The sequence below is a fragment of the Ciona intestinalis genome, chromosome 10 (assembly GCF_000224145.3).
Source record: "Ciona intestinalis chromosome 10, KH, whole genome shotgun sequence".
Classification (NCBI taxonomy): Eukaryota; Metazoa; Chordata; class Ascidiacea; order Phlebobranchia; family Cionidae; genus Ciona; species Ciona intestinalis.
The window spans coordinates 2,603,423-2,625,297 of NC_020175.2; the positions used below are offsets into that span (position 1 = coordinate 2,603,423).

General features: G+C 36.3%; 3 protein-coding genes across 4 annotated transcripts; 2 read left to right on the top strand and 1 right to left on the bottom strand.

The window, feature by feature from the left end:
• Positions 1 to 69: 69 nt before the first annotated feature.
• LOC101243425 (solute carrier family 22 member 21-like) lies at positions 70 to 10,252 on the top strand. 2 transcript variants are annotated; one of them, XM_026836380.1, is made up of 13 exons: positions 70 to 1,734; positions 1,810 to 1,925; positions 2,216 to 2,313; positions 3,254 to 3,357; positions 4,367 to 4,521; positions 5,202 to 5,370; positions 6,035 to 6,179; positions 7,412 to 7,596; positions 7,941 to 8,003; positions 8,258 to 8,409; positions 8,885 to 9,076; positions 9,653 to 9,782; positions 10,059 to 10,252. In XM_026836380.1, the coding sequence occupies exons 1-13, from the start codon at positions 1,526 to 1,528 to the stop codon at positions 10,099 to 10,101; spliced, it is 1,761 nt and encodes a 586-aa protein (XP_026692181.1). In that variant the 5' UTR covers positions 70 to 1,525; the 3' UTR covers positions 10,102 to 10,252. The 2 variants fall into 2 exon arrangements, with proteins under 2 accessions (XP_026692181.1, XP_018669261.1); XM_018813716.2 differs by having other exon boundaries at positions 76 to 1,734; positions 8,894 to 9,076.
• A 1,528-nt stretch (positions 10,253 to 11,780) lies between these two features.
• On the top strand, positions 11,781 to 17,357 carry LOC100184564 (cytochrome P450 2A13-like). The gene is made up of 9 exons (XM_018813597.2): positions 11,781 to 12,135; positions 12,976 to 13,121; positions 13,569 to 13,671; positions 13,799 to 13,908; positions 14,605 to 14,726; positions 14,984 to 15,105; positions 15,492 to 15,636; positions 16,013 to 16,176; positions 16,493 to 17,357. The coding sequence occupies exons 1-9, from the start codon at positions 11,833 to 11,835 to the stop codon at positions 16,820 to 16,822; spliced, it is 1,545 nt and encodes a 514-aa protein (XP_018669142.1). The 5' UTR covers positions 11,781 to 11,832; the 3' UTR covers positions 16,823 to 17,357.
• LOC100186957 (receptor-interacting serine/threonine-protein kinase 1-like) lies at positions 16,987 to 21,872 on the bottom strand. The gene is made up of 6 exons (XM_002123631.5): positions 21,513 to 21,872; positions 21,111 to 21,223; positions 20,424 to 20,763; positions 19,775 to 20,022; positions 18,927 to 19,196; positions 16,987 to 18,575 (listed from the first exon to the last, which is right to left on the bottom strand). Exons 1-6 carry the CDS (start codon positions 21,695 to 21,697, stop codon positions 18,016 to 18,018), a joined length of 1,716 nt encoding a protein of 571 aa, XP_002123667.1. The 5' UTR covers positions 21,698 to 21,872; the 3' UTR covers positions 16,987 to 18,015.
• Positions 21,873 to 21,875: the final 3 nt, after the last annotated feature.

The window sequence follows — 21,875 nt, forward strand, 5'->3', positions numbered from 1 at the left end:
AAAAATCATAAAATTATATTAATTATAAAACCGTATCCCCGCAACTCCCATAGACCGTTGTTAATTGTTTAAAACACGATCAGGATGTTTGATATTCTGTGCTAAAGGTTACCCAGCTCCCCGCAGCCTACTATAGGCCACTGTTGAAAGATTGTTTGCCGTTAAAATGGTTTTGTAAAATTGATGGTCGATGTTGAACCAACTTTTGCAGCATAGTTTCAAACTGTAAAAGAGCTTCAAAAATATACGTATTCGAAATAGTTAAATGTACAGCAGGGTGGGGGAGATGGGACACTTTTAGCAAGTAATATCCTAAAATCATCGTGTTTAAAGCAGTTAACAATGATTTATGGAAATCGTGAAGATACGGTTTTATAATTCTTTTAATGATCTTTGTTAGCTTCCGAATTAGGCGATAGAGATAGAATGAAAATGTGTCCAATGTTTCCCCACCCTACTATACTTAAATTCGTTTGGTGAGCATGTACACAATGTAGTATTCTGTTTTTACTTATATATGTAAGTTTGTTTAAAGCATTGCTTGTACGTAACAGTGATGAACCTACTAACTTTGCACTGAGCAGTTGATGTTGTGATACAACTGGTATGCCAGTAGTAGTGCATTTGTTGTTGAGCTGAACGAATGAAGTGTGAATCATAACACGGATCACCAGCAGAGGCGGTGACCTGTCAGCCGCAGACAGCATTGCCATTTAACTTTCTGCCAGTCGCATTTGTTAAAATATTGACCTGTATATGTTTTCGTTTCAGGAACTTGTCATTGTGTATTATTGTGTCGCCAATTTAGTAGCAGGAAAGGAGTCATTGCTTCCTGCTATAAACACAAACAAGTTTCCTTAAGTGGTGGTACTACATGGTTTGTTTATTGCGCTTTATGTTAACCGTAGCTCAGATCACCCGGAAGCAATAGAAAAACTTATAGGTTTTCGTTAAGCCCAGAGGCAAAGCCTATTTCTGAGTAAGTGTAGCTAGCATGAACGAAGTGCAGATATCGCTAAACCTAATTAAAGGTCTCAGGAGACGAGTTATTATAGGACTTCAGATTACGCCGCATAGTAAAGTTTTGAGAAAGCGAGGATATTTATCATTGTTTGCCAGCTTAAGAATGCATTAAACCGCTGATTCAATGTTGTATTTGTTGCACGATGTTTGCCAGGTTAATTGTTCAGTAGTTCAAACCTATTCAGATAGCGCGCTTAAGCGGGTTTATTTATAGATTGACCACAGCACGCATGTGGCCCGATTCTAAAGTCTAAACTAATACCTTCGTCGGTTGGCTGACGCCTTAGTTAATAGCTGTAAGCTCCTACAAGAGTTAACGAAATAAGGCCATTTTTGACAACAACACATAGAAATGTTTTAAAACTGTTTGCCAAGTGTTTTTATTAAAAAAAGGTGGCAGGGCAGTGGTTAGGTAATTTATTACCAAGAGATATTGAAATACTTTTTACATAGGTGCGCGAATAGATTTAACCGGCAGACGGTTTCCACCTTTGTTTGAAACATGGGTGACTCTGATCTATTGAAAATTGGCACTGGTTTTGGCAGTTTTCAGAAGCGGCTTGTCGCCCTACTCATTCTCAGCGCCTACCCCCATGGTTTACATATCTTAGTCACGGTGTTTATCACTTACACTCCACGTCATCGGTGCTTTGTTCCCGGAGTTGATGATGTTATGACGGCTTCGCAAAACGGAAGTGGAACGAACACAACGTAAGCAGTTTATTTCTAGAACTTGTAAAAGTTAAACGTGTTGACAAATTTTAAACCGCTGCTTTCGTAATTTAGATTATTTCTAGAAAATTCCAAAAATGACCTTTTACGTGATTACATCCCTTGGAATGACGACACGCAGTGGTGGGAACAATGTCTGCGTTACGTCAACACCAGTGACGTCACAGCGAGTGAGAACGATTAGAAAATATTTAAGCCATGTATTGAAATGACCATTACATTATATATGGTACTGTGGGGTAAGATGGAACACTTTTAGAACATAGTGCCCAAATATCCTGATCGTGTTTTAAACAATTAACAACGGCAATGGGAGTCGTAATTAGGGATATAGTTTCATATTCTTTGAATGGTTCTTGTTTACTGCTGAATGTGACGAGAAAATAGAATGAAAAAGTGTCCCATGTTTCCCCACCTTACTATACTTCGTTTTACATAATGACCGTTATCTTTTAAACAGGCGACTACAACTCTACTACGGATATTGTAGTGACGTCACCATGCGACCACGGATGGATTTACGAACTTGAACCCGGTGTTACGTCGGCATCTACTGAGGTATAAACGCTTGGTGTCAAAAATCTAAACTGTGCGTTCATTTTATAACTTGCTTGCACGGCGAGGTTTTAGGCAGGCCACGTAACCTGGGATTTAACCCCAAGATGCCCATAATATACCCCATTTTACACTGTCTAGCCCATTTTACACCATATAGAGCCCATTTTACACCGTATAGCCCTTTTACACCGCATAGCCCGTTTTACACCGTATAGCCCGTTTTACACTGAATACCTCCTTTAACACTGCATGGCCCTCGGAAATGACTAACATCACTGATTGGCCAGGTGATAGTTTTCATTAGTACGTTGACATGCATTTGTTACTTTTAGTGTGTTGTAACACACCGCCATATATGAGTCACCATTCTCGCGTTTCTTTTTATAGATTGCGACGAAACATAAAATTGAAGGCTGCAAATTAGGTTATATATAGTAGAGTGGGGAAATATGGGACATCGTTTTATTCTATTTTCTCGTCTCATTTGGTAGTAAACAAAAATCATTCAAAGAATTCTAAAACCGTATCCTAACGACTCACATATACCGTTAGTTATTGTTTAAAGCTTGATCAAGATATTTGCATATTATTTGCTAAAAGTGTCCCATCTTCCCCCACAGTATTATACAATTTTCCTCGAACGGGTTATTGCAGTATAAAGATGATATGGATGATTCATGCGGTGTTTAACACCAGTTTCCTTACACCTAATTATTTACATGCGTATTGACATACTGGCTATTCATTTGTTACTCAGTAAATTACTCAGCAATAAAATGACCTATATTATATGACCTTTTGAACTTCGTTACCGAGTAAAGGACAGGTCGTTTGGTTCTAAAATTAAAGTGAACACATCAGCAGATAATAAATGCACACATAATATTCAAACATATTGCTATCCATAGCGATTACCATATACTTTTATTTATTTTTTTAGTACAACTGGGTATGCGACCGAACATGGTATAAAACGCTTGCAATGACACTGCAGATGGCGGGTATGATGGTTGGGTCGTTAGTTGGAAGTTTACTGTCCGACAGGTATAGTCAAATTTGCCATCTATAATGCATATGGTTTACGCCGATTACTTTGCATGCGAAACTAAACGGTTTGGCGTGTAACTTCAATTGTATTGTTGTCAACATGATGCTGATTTTTGGTAATTGAACAATAGCAGTGTTTGTTTTTGTTTCGACCACCGCCAAAGTTAAACAATCATTTACGTAATTAATTGTTGCATATATTTCACGCACATATTATTTATGTTTTACGATAATAATATATCGACGTCGCATACGCTTAAAGTTGAAAGAATACCCATTTTGAAACCGCTTCAGTTTGACGTATTTAGGAAAGACAAGATAATGGCTACTAAACCAATGTTGCTCCGCCACTCCAGGATATATGTGTGACATACATTTAATAAAACATGTGTGTTTGACTGCTGGCTGGCGATAATCCTAATGAACAGGAAATGTAAATATACTCGGACCTTTTGGTTATGCATTTTAATTCCATTTGTAAATGTTGCATGAAATAATGAACCCCTGTCAACTGTGGCTGCATAGGATTATCAGCGCATGCATTCATATTAACGTAACAGCAGCGATCATCGATTAATATAGAATCCTAGGTTGATCTATTTTACGACAGATGGTCTTTACTTCGACCAATATAGTAATGGCGAATATGTCTGTTCTGAATCGTTATGGGGTTAATGCGCTAAGCTTTACTCAATCAATGATGACGTTGAAGAAACATGCATGTATGCGCTAACGCATATTCATTTTTTTGTATAGTACTGTAAGGTAAGATAGGACACTTATAGCCCATAATATCCGAATATCCTGCTCGTATTATAAAAAATTAACAACGGTCTATGGGAGTCGTGAGGATACCGTATTATATTTCTTTGAGTTTTTTTTGTTAACTACCAAATGGTACAAGAGATGGAATAAAAAGGTGTCCCATCTTTCCCTAACCTACTATAAGATAAATATTTGTTGCATCGCATATTATTTTTTTGTATAAAATGCCTATTTCTTGCAGGTACGGCCGGCGAGCCGCATTCTTATCTAACTACGCCCTTGCTGTGATCGCCATTTCTGCATTAGCGTTTAACCCTCTAATGTATGGCATTCACGTGCTGCTATTCTTAGATGGCTGGGCAATTATCGTACGAGGTTTCGCCGTCATAGTGTTAGGTAAGGAGGCGACTATGGCCTGTCACTTTAAGCATTTATTGAAACTTAAAGTATTTACAAAATACAAAATTAACATGAAAGCACATCGTGTTTAATAATGTATAATTACCTATATAGTAGGGTGGAGGAAGACAGACACCTTTTTATTCTATATTTTCCGTCACATTTGGTAGTAAACAAAGAACATTTAAGAAATTATAAAACCATATCCTCACAACTCCCATAAACCGTTGTTAATTGTTTAAAACACGATCAGAATATTTGGATATTATGTGTTAAAGGTGTCCTGTCTGCCCCCACTCTACTATATGTTCTCACAAATACCATATTGTCTAAATCTAAATTCTAAAAACTGCTGCCGCTCGTTACCACAAAAGTATATTTTGTTGCTTAAGCTAAAGGTTGCCATTTTTAAAGATTTAAAATCTTAATCTATCCCTTGAAGATTTGTTCTATTAGAAGTTTAACTTGATAATAATTAAACATAAACGACTTGTTCGTCTGCTAGGTGTAGCGACTACGCCTATATTTTCTTCCAAATAAATGTAAATGTGTTTTAACTGCTTCGTAAGCGTGTTTTAACAACTGTTTTTTTTACGCTATATCCTATTTTTTTCGTTTAAATATTTCAAAATCATCGCTACCGTAATCGAAGAGACAAATAAAGTTATTATTACTAGTTACCGAGATGCTCCCAAGCAAATGGAGAGACGCAACATCAGTTGTTCATACCATAGTCTTTTCGTTGGGATACGCCACGCTACCACTAATTGCATACCTCGCCAAAGACTGGCGGTGGACGATGGCTATTTGTGGCGGTATTGGGCTCTTGTTGCTACCCGCTACATTGTAAGTTATCAATACGATTATTATCACTATCGTGTTGTAAACTTTATATGCAATAAAAAAATAATAAAAAAAAGTTATTAATACGGTTTTTCCGTTTTCAAATTTTATTTTTTGTTTGTGTGCTTATTTAATAGTAGGCCAATCCTGGTCTAAATCATAAGACCCGCATGGCGTGCCACGCTGCGGGACCTCACCCACATAGAATTGAATGCCTCTTTAGGCTCAGTGCTAAGTCTTAAATTACAGGGTTTGCATCTGTGTTACGCCTCGGGTTCAGTTCACAGTATCTTCACTTTTTAGTTTAATAGAAATACACGACGTTGAATTCATATATAGTAGGGTGGGGTAAAACGGGACACCTTTAGCACATAATATCCAAATCTCCTGATCGTGATTTAAACAATTACCAACGGTCTTTGGGAGTCGTGAGGATAGGGTTATAAAATGCTTTTTGTTTACTATACCAAATCGGAGGAGAATATAGAATGAAAAGTTGTCACATCTTCCCCCACCCTACTATATGTGTGATGTTGTATAAACACACGCACCTGCCTAAAAAAACGGACACCTATAATAGGGAACATTTCTTTTCGCCGTTCTGTAAATTGACAAAATATTTTTATTTAATTTATATATGTATTCACAAGAAACACGTTATTTATAGATTTGTTCCCGAGTCTTTGGGCTGGTTGCTGCAAAACAACCGTCTAAAACGTGCCAGGAAACTCGCTCGTCGCATTGCTACGGTTAACCAGATGCCTGTCGACACCACAAAGCATTTATTTAAAGAATTTGACTATAATACACAAGTAAGTCAAATTCATAGGTTATGTTTTGGACTGAACGTTTATGACATATAGTAGGGTGGGGGAGATATGGGACACCTTTGTATTCTATTTTCTCGTCCTATTTGGTAGTAAAAAAACATTCAAAGAATTATAAAACCATATTTCCAGGACTCCAATATACCATTGTTAATTGTTTAAAACACGATCAGGATATTTGGATATCATGTTCTTAAGGTGTCCTATCTTACCCCATAGTGCTATAAAACTAAAATGCTTTTTTTGGTGACATGACTTCACGGTTCAACACACACACTCCAAAAACGCATATAATATATCCATCAATAAAAATTACTGACTGTAAAAACTGTCACATAGCACCTCGACCGTGAAGTAAACTGCCTAAAAGTAACCCAAGTTAAAGCGAGAAGCAATCACTGGCTTAAGTATAAGGTCGGCCCACACGTGCGATGGCTTAACAATAATTACATTAGGAATTTGAAATATGATAAGGAGTGTAAATACAGTAAAGCAAGCTGTTTGTTAAGATTTTTAAGTTTCAACTTATACAAGTATAGGTTGTGACAATACCTTAGTACTTGGTTAGGGCTGACATTTGTTAAAATAAATAATAAAAAGCATAGGTAAACGATTTCTAACTAAGTTATTATAAAGACAATTTTTTATAAATGAAATAAACGAATATGTGTATTTTTACTCGCAAGGCGGTAACCGCAATCGTTTTAACACCGGGAATCTAATTAATCAGTTCCAGAAATGTAAAGTGTGGCAGGGTGTTAGTTCCTGGGTTTGGAGTAATACAGAGTAAATAATGTTTTAACGTATCTTGGCATGTTATAACGTAGTGTATTCCTCACGCTTTGCCTGCCATCTGGCAGGAATTGGTTGATATTTGTCTTATCGGAAGGCGTGCGAAACGTCGGAAAAATAACGTTTTTTATACCAGATGAGCTTTTAAATTCATTATCTCCGGTAACAGAAATAACAGAATATTTGTTGTATAGTACTGTGGGAGAAGATGGGACACCTTTAGCACTTAACCTTCAAATTTCCTGATCAGATTTTAAACAATAAACAACAGTTTATGGAAGTCGTGACGATACGGTTTTATAATTTTCGAACGTTCTTTGTTTACTACCAAATGGAACGAAAAATAGAATGAAAAGGTGTCCCATATTCTCCCACCCTACTGTACAACTTTAAATAATTCTTACGTTTGTATTTCTATCACACAGGAGCACGAATTAAAGCCAATGTCCGATGCTAATGCAACCGATACGAACCGACAAGATGGCGAGGAACGTCTGGTTGTGTCAAAACCGAACAACTCAGACAAGCTGAGTGCAAGAAGATACTCATACATTCATTTAGTGCGGTATCCATACCTGCGTTATAGGATTTTAATATACTGCATTTGCTGGTAAGAGTAAACATGGCATTTCATACCGATTCGACTAAGCTAAGAAAAACTCCTTTGTCATGGCATTTTTTCAGCGCCGTGACGGAGTGCGGTTAACACACCTGTTTATAACTCAGAGGTTATAGGTTTAAACCCCATTGTTGTTATCATTGTGGGCGTATGTGTCTTTGGGCAATACACTTAACGGCAATTGCTCCAACCCAGTAAATTGGTGTTCTATTGGGACAAGTATCGAATTAAAAACGGAATTTTCAGAACTAAAACGTTATAAAATTTTTGTGGTATTTGGCGATAAATTGCTCTTAAATTATCTGCCAATTTTTAATCTTCTTACCATCATTCAGGTCGTCAGTGAATCTTTGTTATTTTGGGCTTTCTCTTAACACAAATCAACTAAATGGGAACAGGTAAGGTGTATACACATCAGCTAGTCCTATATAATAGGGTGGGGTAAGTTTGGACACCTTTAGCACACAATATCCAAATTTCCTGATTGCCTTTTAAACAATTAACAACGGTCAATGGGAGTCGTAAGAATACGGTTTTATATTTCTTAAAATGTTCGTTGTTTACTACCAAATAGGACGAGAAAAGAGTCTGAAAAGGTGTCCCGTCCCCCCCCCAACTATACTTAGTAAAATACAACATTCTGTATCACCAGGTACCTAAACTTCTTTTTTGCTGCGCTTGTCGAGCCACCGGCAAGTCTTTTGTGTTTGTTCCTGATTCGAAAGCTTGGCAGTCGGATCGCTTTCGCCGTTCAAATGTCTATTGCTGGTTTGCTCCTGATAGTAACGCCTCTACTTCAAAACGGTAAGTGTTTGCTATTATAACTGGTATACTATAGTACTACGTGGTTTTATAATTTTTTGAATGTTTTTTGTTTACTACCAAATTTGACGAGAAAATAGAATGAACAGGAATCCCATCTTCCCCAACTCCACTATATATTGAGTAACGTAACCATATATTTATTAGTTGTCTTCTGTCTAGCTATTTTAAATGGATGAGGTTCTTTGATATGTTTTTCTCGGGGACTATCGATTTTTGCCACAGATACCCTGTTATTTTGTATATTAGGGTGGGGGAATTTAGGACACCGTTTCTTTCTATTTTCTTATCCCATTAGGTAGTAAACAAAAAAGATTAAAAGGAATTATAAAACCGTATGCCAACAACTCCCATAAACCGTTGTTAATTGTTTAAAAAAGCGATCCGTATATTTGGACAATATGCGCTAAAGGTGTCTTCCCCCACCCTATACTATATGTTTAACTCTATAACATAGTATTCGCAGTACACGATGAGCTCTCAGTTGCAACAGCGGTCCTGGGCAAATTATTTGTTGCTGGTGGCTACACATTAGTCTTCACATGCACCGGCGACTTGTTTCCTACACTCTTGCGTAACCAGGCATACGGTGCTAGTTCCTTTGTATCGAGAATGGTGGCGTTACTTGTACCCTACATTCTTTATATTGGTAAGTTTTGAAAATGAATATATCCCGGGATCAAACCCGGGGCCGAAAACATATGAAGCTTGCGCTTTACCGATGAACTAATTCCGAGCCGACGAGAACGAGATTCGAACCCACGCTTGTATGCAGTACATCTGATTAATGGTTGAATGAATGAATAAATAAATGTAACTTATTTATCCTCTCGTGACCGGAAAACGACAGTGGTTATAACACGGGTGTTCTGTTTCATACACCTCGTGCCAGTTTACGAATTACCGTGTATGTTACTTTATGAGTGATTATTTTTTGTAGGAATATTTTTATTTTTTATGTCTGTGTGATAATTTGGTGACCAACGGGTTGAAGCAATTTGCGCTAAATGTCTTGCCCAAGGACACAGGCCCACAGTGATAGCAGCGACGAGCTTTAAACCTAGTACCTCTCTGTTATACGCAGGCGCGCTAACCACTCTGCCACGCCGCCGTACTGCATTACCTCAACCAGTCGCGAACAGTTTTCACCAAGTTGCAAAAGCTAGATTATGCCTTCTTTAGACTATGTTTTGATGTAACTTAAAGCACATTTAAATTCCCACAGGTGAAACTACTGACCCATCAATACCTTATATAGTAATGGTGGCCACGGCTATCACGTCTTCAGCTATTGTATTGCTACTGCCTGAAACTAAAGGACAGCAACTACCAAACACATTCCAAGAATCAAAAGCGTAAGTGGTCTCAATGTTTTTTGTGTTCTTATATAGTAGGGTGAGGGTAGACGGGACACCTTTATTAGCACTGAATATCCAAATACCCTGATCGTGTTTCAAACAATTAACAATGGTCTATGGAAGTTGTGAGGATTTTATATTTTTTTAAATGTTCTTTGTTTACTACCAAATTAGACTAAGGAAATGGTGTGCTATCTCCCCCCACCATACTATATTTGCACTTTGTTGATTCCCAAAAATGATTTCTTTTTATCTTCCTAATTATATTTCTAGGTTCAAAAGCAGTATTAAATGTCACAGAAGATCTGAAGCGTAAAGAAGTTACGACAAGACTTGTTATTACATCTCCTTACAAAGAATGTATTTTTCTGCAACACAAACAAATAGAATGAAATTATGTTTTTATTAAACTTTGTTTTCGTCGTCTTGCAACTTGTCGTGAAATAAAACAGCGCTTAATTTTTTTTCGAGTGTGTTATTGTGAATGGTATTTGCATTGAAAAGCGTACCCCAAGCCAATTATATTCTTGTGGGTGAGGTCCTTGCCAATGACCCAGCAGGAACTATAGGCCAGATTTATCCCATTACCCCTAAGGCCTATATATAGAAAATACTTACATAAATGACCATATATTCACGCAAGGCATGTATAAAATATCCAAGAATTTTGCTATGTGGATTTAACCCAAATACTGGATTTAAGTGCTATATGGATACGCCTGTTCAGGAAATTGGATTTTATTCGTTACGTAACAGAACGACGTGTCATGAATATCATATATGCCCCGGGTTTATACGAATTGCGCGACGTTGCAATAAAATTAATACACAAGTTATGAAATTAATACTGCATTAAAATTCACTTAAAGTGATACAGGCTATAGTTTAAAAAAAACAAGTTTTGTGCAATTCAAAATAAATTGGTTGTAACTAAACGTTGTAAAAGCATTGTCACACTAATAATACGGCGTTGGAAGCATATGTTGGGGAGGACACTTATTGCGACAAATTATGGCTATATGCCTAACAATCTGTGTTTTTGCAAGACCATACAAGTATACATTTAAGTTTATTACAGAATTAAGCTTATCCAGATAATTAAAAAAATTGTGATGAAATTTAGAATTGTGATAAAATTTAAAATACATACCCGTTTAAATTGAAAAGTAAATAGTAAATACATTCAAACTGTAAAGAATAAATTGTATAACGGAACCATCATAGACAGATGACAAAGGTTTGTACAATTGATCTCCACTATAAGCGGGAGGTTCACGCTTGCCGAAGCAGAACGGTTTAATTAGCTGTTTGACGTAGCAAAGCTAGCAAGAAAATCTTAAATAGCAGTTATACCAAACCACAAAGATATCAAACTACAAGGAATAATGAAACCGTACTTCGGGACGCGTCAGGGTCGCGTCAAATATACATATACATATATATATAGTACTGCTCGGTAGAAGGGTATACGGGACACCTATATGGCACAATGTCCAAATATCCTGATCGTGTTTTAAACAATTAATAGCGGTCTATGGGGGTAGTGAGGATACGGTTTTGTAATTTTTTGAATGTTCTTTGTTTACTACCGAATGGGACGAGAAAATAGCATGACAATTAAAAGATGCAAATTCTTTCATGTGTTTTTATGCCTATTCCTAATAATATTATTTATTAGTCAAAATTAAAACAATTTTTGTTCCACTTTACCCAACCGTGCGTTTTATAACACTTTCTTTAAGGTTTTGTCAATTAATAAAGGTATTATATATCAGTAAGTTTATATTTATTACAGAACTTTGGATTATTTGATCTATGATATGACAACGGGTCAGCGGTATACTGTCAATGAACATTAACCATTTGACAAAAATAATCAAAAACAGCAAGAACAACGAAAATGGTATCTTTATTACCACTTACGTGCTCAATAATCACACCTGAGTGATTATGACGCAATGTCAAAGTCATCCAAGCGTGCACAAACTTTGCTAATGCCGAGAACGCCACGGTTGGAAGTTTTTTAATAAAAGTTTAAGCAGCAAATATGTTTGAAAACGTTGGATACTATTTCTCGTGGTCGTTGTTGACCTCCAGTCACGTCATATCCGCTTTCATCGGGGTCTTCACTCTTCTTATGTTCGTGTATTATTACTGGTGGAAGTTTCCCCACCCACGGTACCCACCCGGGGTTAGGGGAATACCCGTTCTGGGGGCAACACCTTTTTTTGGAAAGTACGCCCAAGAAAAGTTGGCGATTTGGTCACGTGATACGTATGGTCCAGTTATGTCGGCTAGGTTCGGGCAAGATGAAGCTGTCGTGTTAAATGATTACGAATCGGTTCATGAGGTACATAATAATAACGTTATTTGTCCCTTCGATTACGTGAGCAAAGATTTAGAAATGTTTTTTAACGAAAAGACAGGATATAGCAACAAAAGAAAATAAGCTTTGTGCTACACCAATAGCAAACAAACAAGCCATTTATGTTTAATTTTTAACAAGTTAAACTTATAATAGAAGCTTAGGTGCGTAAAGACAACCCATACATAGCTTGTAATATTGAACAAATAACTATCCTTTGTAACTACAGTATCATGTATAATTGTATGGTATGTCGTTCATGTCCTTTTACCGTTTTTATATTTGCAACTTTGATATCGCGAGTTCACCGAGTTTATTGATTCGATTTTATGTACTTGGCAAACATGAAATTCAAATGCGCAACAACGAAACTTTATTGAGTTACCAATCCATTTAACGGTGGATGCCGCTGGCGTTGTGATTTTAAGTGTGGTCGGTTGTGTTTATTGCCAATACACAACGCTTTCCACTGTTTATGGCGTAATATGTAAAACGCTGGCTTTTTATGGTTGACTTCTCATATACGTGGTTTGCTATTAGTTTGCTGTATCATATTAAAGAGGGACCAAAGTTTTATAAACGAGAATCCTTACTAAGCTGAACCAATTCCAATCCGAATCCAAAAAGGGTTTAAAGGCATTTGTTACAATTTAATGCGTAACGTTTTCTTATGGCATAGTAGGATTGGGAAAGACGGGACACATTTAGCACATATAATATTCAAATATTCTGTTCGTGTTTTTAATTCAAATATTCTGTTCGTGAAAACTTTGTTTTCTTTCTAACAAAGTTTTTGGGGACAAAATAAATGGTGCTTTTCCCCAGGCTTTGGTGAAAAACCTTCAATATTTCAACTCAAGACCATTCGTTTATGTGGCTGCACAAGTCACAAAAGGCTATGGAATTGCATTTGCTGATGATCATCAAAATTGCATGGAAGTGAGAAGCTTTAGTTTGTCCGCCTTACGTGGGTAAGTTGCGGATTATTGTCCAATTGGTCACTAAAATGGTTGTCCAAATTATCAGCTATACAGAAAAAAAAAAAATTAAAAAAAATGAATACTTACCAACAAAGTATAAAAATACGTGGTAACTCTTAAGCGAGCACGAGGTGTATGAAACAGAACACCCGTGTTATAGAATGATCGTCGTTTTCGGGCCACGCGAGGATAAAGTTAGTTATTCATTGATTAACTTCATATATAAGTAGGGTAGGGGTAAGACGGGACACCTTTAGCACATAATATACAAATATTTTGAACGTGTTTTAAACAATTAACAACGGTACATGGGAGTTGTAAGAATATGATTTTATAATGTTTTTTTACGAACAAACGAAACGAGAAAAATAATAAAAGGTGTCCCATCTTACCCCCTTAGTATTTAAATTACGTTGCTTGATTTGTTTATGTTTCCAGACTTGGTATAGGACGCCGAACAATGGAAACTCGAGTTTCTGAAATTGCCCAAGATCTCGTCAGAACGTTAGAAGATTTGAATGAAAAACCAACCGATCTTAAGGTTTAATGTTCTGCTTTAACCCAATAACTAATCCTATCTTGAAAACGAAATTCTGTCGCCGATTTTGTTTGCGAAGAAAATACATTTACACGACCTGAATCGCAGTTAAATTAACTTTATGACGTAGATGGCGATCGGAAGCACCGTAGCCAATGTGATCTGCAGCGTCGTCTTCGGAAAAACTTACGAAGCAGACGACCAAGAATATGAATATGCAGTACGTTGCAGTTTCGACTGGTAAGCCAAATTGAAACGATTCATTAGCGGTTTATTAAATTTTAAACAAACTTTAAAACGATTCATAGCAACCTAAAAGAAACAAAGAGTTAAAGTAGTTAAAGTCAACTTAAACGCGTACGCTAACTTAACTGCAGTACAACTGGCAAGTAACATATGCAAAGTGAGTAACGTGGCAAATTAGGAAAAGCGGGAGAAACGTAGGAATGTGAACTAGGAGCGGCGCACTTAAAGCGGCGTGTAACAATAATAAGAGAGAAGGAATTCACTACATATATATGTTTGTAAATAGGCGGAAATTCAAAGATAAGTCTCACTGAGACTGTTTAACTGAATAAGAAATCCCATGACACGATTTCTGAAAAATGACTGAAACACAATACTATCCTACCGGTTATATAGTATAAGGGTGGGGGAAAATGGGACACCTTAACCACATAATACCCAGATATCCTGATCGTGCTTTGAATAATTATTAACGAACTATCAGAGTCGCGATACGGTTTTGTAAATCTTTGAATGTTCAAAACGAGAAAATAGAATGAAAAGGTGCCCCATCTCCCCCCACCTTACTAAACAAAACAGAAACTCTACTATGGACATGCCGTGGCTGTTATTTAATAGCGTTAAACGTTATCTTTTTCTCATCGCTATATTACTATACTGTGTGTAACTTTGTTTATGACATCTTTGTAGCTACGGTGACCCAGAGAACTCTGAATATTTAAGCTTTCTTTTCTTCTATCCGGCATTGAGACATATACAACCTTTTAAACGAGCCATGGAGAAGTTTGTACTCGTTCAAGCTGGTTTGGAAGGTTGGTTGCGCTGGTCGTGTGTTAGATTAAGGGTAAAAAAATGAATATAGCCTAAAGTCCTTAGGGGTAAGTTGTCCTGTGGGATAAAATCTTATTGTACCTAATATCAAAAACAACTAGCAACGGTCTGTGGAAGTCATAAGGATACGGTTTTATAATTCTTTAGATGCGTTAATTCTTTACTACCAAATGGGACGAGAAAATATAATGAAAATGTATCTCATTTTCCCTCACCCTACAATATGTTGGTGTTGAAGATTTTTGTGGGAAAGAGATTGAAAAACATAAGAAGCACCTTGACGAGAATGAACCCGCAGACTACATCGATGCTTTCCTCGTTGAAATGAAGAAACATTCCGCTCAAGATTCATGGTTTCATGTATGTTAGTGTTGTAAAAATGAATATAGGGAAGGGAAAGGCGGGACAAATTTCGTTTGATTTTCTCCTCCCATTTCGTAGTAAACAAAGAATATTAAAAGATTTATAAAACCGTATCCTCACGATTCGTAATTGTTTAAATCAAGATCAGGATATTTAGATGTATATTTGTATGTAACTTTTTACTTTATCCTCGCGTGGCCGGAAAACGACAGTCGTTATAACACGGGTGTTATGTTTCACACACTTCTGTGCCAGCTTACGGGTTACCAAGTATGTTACTTAGTGTGTGATATTATGTTCTAAAGGTGTCCCTCACCCTACTATATTATATGAAAACAATAAACTTATCGAACAAAATGCTATACGGTAAATTGTATTTCAAGGAGACGGAGCTACGACATTGCTTGGTGGACTTTTTCATCGCTGGTACAGAGACAAGCACTAACGCAATACTCTGGTCGCTATTGGCGTTAATACATTATCCCAATATACAAGAGGAAATTCACCAAGAACTAATCGATAATATTGGTAGGGTAACTATTATCACCAGACTTCCATGTCCCAATTCTTAAATTAATTCAGTTAACTTAAGTTAGACAGTATATTTTCTATAAAATTGCTTTCTTATTGCGCGCTTTGTCATAAACAGATGTCTATAGTCCTGAACCTAGCAAATAGAATTTGACTTGCAAAAAATGGAAAGTTAAAAAGTAAATCTTCTTCTTGCCACTACTAAAAGATGATTACATATATTTGTGTTTATAATATGTAGGCCTACTGTTTAACCCTTTCTGTGCCACGGATAGCAGATGGTAGCACTTTTATCCGGTCAAACTGTTTGTTTGCACACTTGCCATACAATTTTCCTGGATGTTGATTTTCCAACTTGAAATTTTCGTTGAAGGTGAACAAGTCGTTCCCAGCATCGACCACAGAGACAAGCTTCCACTATTCCGTGCGTTTGTTCAGGAAATATTTCGATTCAAAACACTCCTGCCCCTGTCAATTCAACATAGAGCCAGTCATGACGTAGAGATTGGAGGTTACGTCATTCCAAAAGGAACAAAGGTTGTTGGTTTTGATCTAAAACAGTATGAAGTGAATGAATGTAATTTACTTTATCCTCGCGTGGCCGGAAAATAACAGTCGTTATAACACGGGTGTTCTGTTTCATTCATTTCGTATTACGAGTTACCAAGTATATATGTTACTTTGGGGGTGATTATTTTTGAGGGGATTTTCTTTTGTGTGGCTGATAATTTGGACAACTCGTTAGAGACCACTGGGTTGGAGCAATTGCCGTTAAAGCGTCTTGCCTAGGCGCACTATATCACCGACTATGCTACGGCGCATGACATTTTATTGTATATTTAAATCCAACCAGGTTTTCCCGAACCTTCACGCTGTACACCACGATCCAAATACTTGGGAAAATCCGAGCGATTTTAACATTTATCGCCACGTTGATAAACACGGAAAGTTTATTCCCTCAAAGAAAGTGATCCCGTTCGGAATCGGAGCTCGATCTTGTCTTGGTGAGAAGCTGGCAAATGTTGAGGTCTTCCTCTTCCTCGCTAACATCATTAAAAGGTTTGAGATTCTTCCCGATCCTGAGAGCAAAGAGCTTCCGGACTTTAAAGATGGCATCAACGGTTTTATTTACGTTCCTTACCGTTACAAAGTTGTTACAAAACCAAGAATCATTAATGAGTAATACTGAGGCGTTGATGGTGTATATATACCCATAACTGTTTAATTTGTAAATAGTTGAGCCACGGCTAGGATTCTCTTCTTATTTAAGTAAAATACTGTCTGGGTTGGGCAGTTGTATTCGAAAAACAAATTCCGTGTGATGAAAATACCTTAAACTCAAAACAATTTGGTGCAAATGGTTCCGATCTGTCGGAAGTCTGATAACTGTTGTAATAATGGCAAAGTCAGATATCATGTATAGCCTAGGATATATGCTACGCATTTCAACAATCGTAGCTATCTAGTAACTACATTAGTGCTATATTATAATCATGTAAATAGAACTATAGTAGCGTGGGTAAGATGGGACTCTGAGTAAAATAGGGGTATTTTCAAATCCCCTTTTACGGCTATACATTTGACGATGGACGAAAAAATGTTACAGTATATATTATTCGACAGTATTCTCACGGTCCAACAAAGTACGATGCAATGGCGGTTGCTGTTGATAAATATTAAAGCTCGGTGTGCAAATACCAGCATTTTTTTAATGCCGGAAAAAAAGTATAATAATAAGGTGATCATTTTAAATGCTTGCTGAATTATATTACAACTCCCGCAATTTTGTAGTGAAGTATTTCGTACAGTTTCATTTTGTCCTATTAAATTTGATTTAGGGGATCAATATGGTTTAAATTAGGAATAAAATCAACACAAAAAAACATAGTAGCCTACACAACGTATGACACTGTTTGGCAAACTACAGCAGCAACACTTTAACTGCTATACGAACTTATTAATTAAAATATTTTGGTCACGAACATATAGTAGGGTGGGGGATCCTTTCAACCATTTTTTCGTCCCATTTGGTAGAAAACAAAGAATTATAAAACCGTATTCACACAACTCGCATGAACCGTCGGTAATTGTTTAAAAGAGGATCGGGGTAATATGTGCTAAAGGCGTCCCGTCTTACCCCACCTTGCTATGTATATGGTTTAGCGGCATTTCAAAAAAGGGCGATGTAGCATTTTGTTACTCGTGCCCGTTAACTGCATTTGTCATGTTATGCATTATTAGCTAAGTTGGCAGCAGTCAACAATATTTTGCCTAATGGCACTACAGAGTTCACAGAGTTGTCCCCATAAAAAGCAAATGCAAAGTAATATTTTGTTATAAAAAGTTGTACTAGAGTGTCAGACACTTCCACACGATTTAAGATGAATAAAACTTCCCTTTCTCAGTTTTAGTAGGAAAATACTGTTTCATAAGCTCTTCATATATAACATAGTCCAGGTCATTGTAGACACAGAAAATAATCCTATCTATGCTTTCATGGTGTTCTGATAACCATTCTCTCACAATAAAGAGAGCAACCTTAGCAGCTTCGGAGCTAGGATAAGCATGCATGCCTGTCGAAATGCAAGGAAATGCAATAGACTTTAAACCATGGTCGAGAACTAATTTAAGACAGTGGATATATGCGCTCTGTAATTTATCGCGCACCATACCCACTGGACCTACTGTGTGGATAACGTGCTTAGCTAGAAGATTAAAGCCTGGAGTAATTTTGGCTTCTCCAACGGGGCAACCTGAAAGCTTAATGCATGCCTGCAAGAGTCCTTCCCCTGCTACTTTGTGTATAGCATCATCTACATGGTTGCCACCACCTGGAATTAAACTTGTATTGGTGGCACTTACGATGGCGTCCACTTTTAAAGTTGTGATGTCCGCTTTGACCAATTTTACTTTTTTGTTGATGGATTTGTTCACAACTGAAAAATACAAACTGGTGTATGAAAAAATCATCGTAAAAACAGAATTTAATTTTTTTGCAAATTTTGGACAAAAATGCAAGAAAGATTCTTTTATATATCCTTGGCATTTAGGTAGGAGTTACCGTTTATGTAACTTTGTGACTGCTTGTTATCTCTTTATGGTTGACATTTAATCGCTTGGTAAAGTTGGAAGTGCTATAACCGCTGATCCACAAAGTGCCCAAAAAATGAGACATACATTAAAAAATATATAAAAAATGACCATACCAAACCAAAAGAATACGTACAAAAAGGCGAAACCAAAATATGAGCGGAATTACTTTTAATTACAGTAAAAAAATCACTTACCATAGAGCTTGTAAACTGGAAAGAAATTGTTTTGTTGATATGCGTAAGGTTTTGACACATACGGTACTGTTTTGCTTACGGGTGTTGGCTTATGTTGCTGGTACGCTGGTTCGCTTTTTTGTGCAAGTTTGGTTTTATTTAGTTTTTTGTGTGATTTAGTCACACTTGTGATTGGTGTTTTGTTTTCAGGTGATTTTTGTTTGTCCTTTATTCCAAGGATGCTGGTAGCTTCTTCAAGTTTATCCATAGGAACAGATAGGGTTTCTAAAACTGAAATTTTGGTTTTTAATTAGGCGTTTAAAATAGAAAAATTTGAAGTGAGTGAGCATATGGTGCACGTAATAAAAAATATGTTAACCGTTTATAATAGAATGAGTTAATGTCATTCGTTCATGTGCAAAACTACAGGTACATATGCAGTCTCCTAATTAAAATAGAAAAATTTGAAAGCGGGTTTATGGTGTATGAAATAAAAAAATATAGTATATAACTCTGTCTATAATAGGATAGATCAAAGTCATTCACCACATGCAAAACTACTAATGCATATGTAGTCTCCTAATTAAACACAAATTTAAAACATACAATACCACCATTCACGAACCACCATGTCAGGGTCTTTGACTGAATATAGTAGGTTAGGGAAGATGGGACACCTTTAGCCCATAATGTCTAAATATCCTGATCAGGTTTTAAACAATTGCAATGGTCTATAGGAGTCATAAAAGTTTAACAATACCTTGAATGTTTTTTGCTTACTACCAAATAGATTGAGAAAATACCACGAAAAGCTGTCCCATTTTCTCCCACCTTACTATATATTAGTAGCAATAAAACATACCATGTACCTTGTGTAATGTTCGGACGAAGTGTCGGTTCTTGGTCCCAACATCTTATCATCATAGAACGCAAAGTTTTGAAAATTTGCAAATCCTGTTTTTGGTCTTGTTTGATATCGTTTTCTGCCTGATTTATTTGCTGTAAATTTGGTCTCTCACATTTTGCAACAATAGCGCATTGGGCAACATCTTTTGGAACGAGTGCATCTGAATATGCTGCTATTCTTGTCAGCAACTCATATATTATAATCCCATAGCTGTAAAGTAAGTATTTAAGTGTCTTTAAACATAATTGACATTGGCTTAGGAATTATTTGATTATGTTTTTAAGAAAAATCTGATTTTAATGTTTAGTATTGAGGAAATAAAGAATAAACATAGTGTTAAACTTTTTGAAAAAATTTAAATTTCAATAAAATAGATAAAAATTAGTATTTTAATGTATTTTGGACTAAAAGGGAATTTCAAACAACAGCAAACATCTGTTTTTTATTAAAGATGTTTAAAAAAATTTTAAAAATATTCATCCACAAAGAAACATACATGGTGACTCGTAAGCTGGCACGAGGTGTATGAACACCGTGTTATAACGACTATCGACTGTCGTTTCCCGCCTCGCGAGGATAAAGTAAGTTACATTTATTCAAAAAATTTCTACCTGTATATATCCATAGCAGTAGTTTTCTTCTCGGAAAGATTACTGAGAAATTCAGGAGCAGTGTATGGCCATGTATGTTGCGTGGAATGAGGAATATGCAATGTTGATGTACCAACACCTGTACTTTCTTTGATGTTCACTGAACCAAAATCAGCCAGCTTTAGCTCCAGGTTTTCCGATAAAAGTATGTTTTGAGGTTTAATGTCACTATGTATAAAAGCTTTTTTCTTATCGTGTGTGTGTATGTGTTTAATGGCTGATGCCAACTCCTGTAAAAGCCGTAGTCGCTCATGTAATGGTAATTCTTTGTCTGATTTGATGAGGCTCTCCATGTTTCCACCTACATCATAATAATAATTTTATTTGCTTCTTCGATTACGGTAGCAAGGATTTAAAAATATATTGAGAGAAAAGACAGGATATAGCGGCAAAACATCAGTTGTTAAAAAACGCTTACACAGGTAAAAACATATTTACATTTAGTTGAATAAAAATAAGCGCGGTCGCTACACCTAGCGGACAAACAAGCCATTTGTGTTTAATTATTTTCAAATTAGTCTTCTAATACAAGCAAAAGTGTGCAGGAGACTGACCCGTACAATGGGGGAAGTTGGTTTTATCCCGAAATTGACCCCAAGATCGCGTCATTATGCAAAAACAAAACCTCCAATAAGTAATTCCACCAACCTGTCATGTATTCCATCACAATACCATCCATCTGGAAGAGGGAAACCACACCAAGGAATTTGACAATATGCGGGTGATTCATTCGGTAAAGGACTTTTGCTTCAATTTCAAACCTGACGACAAGTTAAGTAAATATAAAAAAGGTGTGTTGTATACCAGCCTAATGCACATGAAAAATGATAAACCTACAATTTAAACAACACTTTTATTTTCTGAAAAAAAAACAATACAAAATTAAATATAAATATGTTTTTAACTGTAAGCAGGTTTTAACAACTGTTGTTTTGTCGCTATATCCTGTCTTTTTGTTTAAAACACTTCTAAATCTTTGCTACCGTAATCGAAGAGACAAATTAAGGTATTACTATTATATATTATTAAAAAATGGTCAAAATTGCTTACTCTTTTTTAGCCTTTTCTATTTTTTCCTTGTCTCCAGTAATGTAGAACAGCTTGAGAGCTACAGAACCCAATGATTCATGACGACAAACTCGAACTTCTCCAAAACTTCCCCTTCCAACAAGGGTGAAATTTTCATCGTTAAATTGGCTCGGAAAATCTTTTGCGCTGTGTTTTGTTACATCCATTTTCTAGTTGACAAGAAAAAACGCCCACAGGGATATATTTGTTTAATTGTTTTTATATGGCATTGCATTGACAAGATTTTCACATTTCACCGTCCAGTATGTATGACATATTAACATTTAATGTTTATTGCCAATTAAATTCTTCTAATAATAATATTATGGTCCAGTTGAAAGTCTA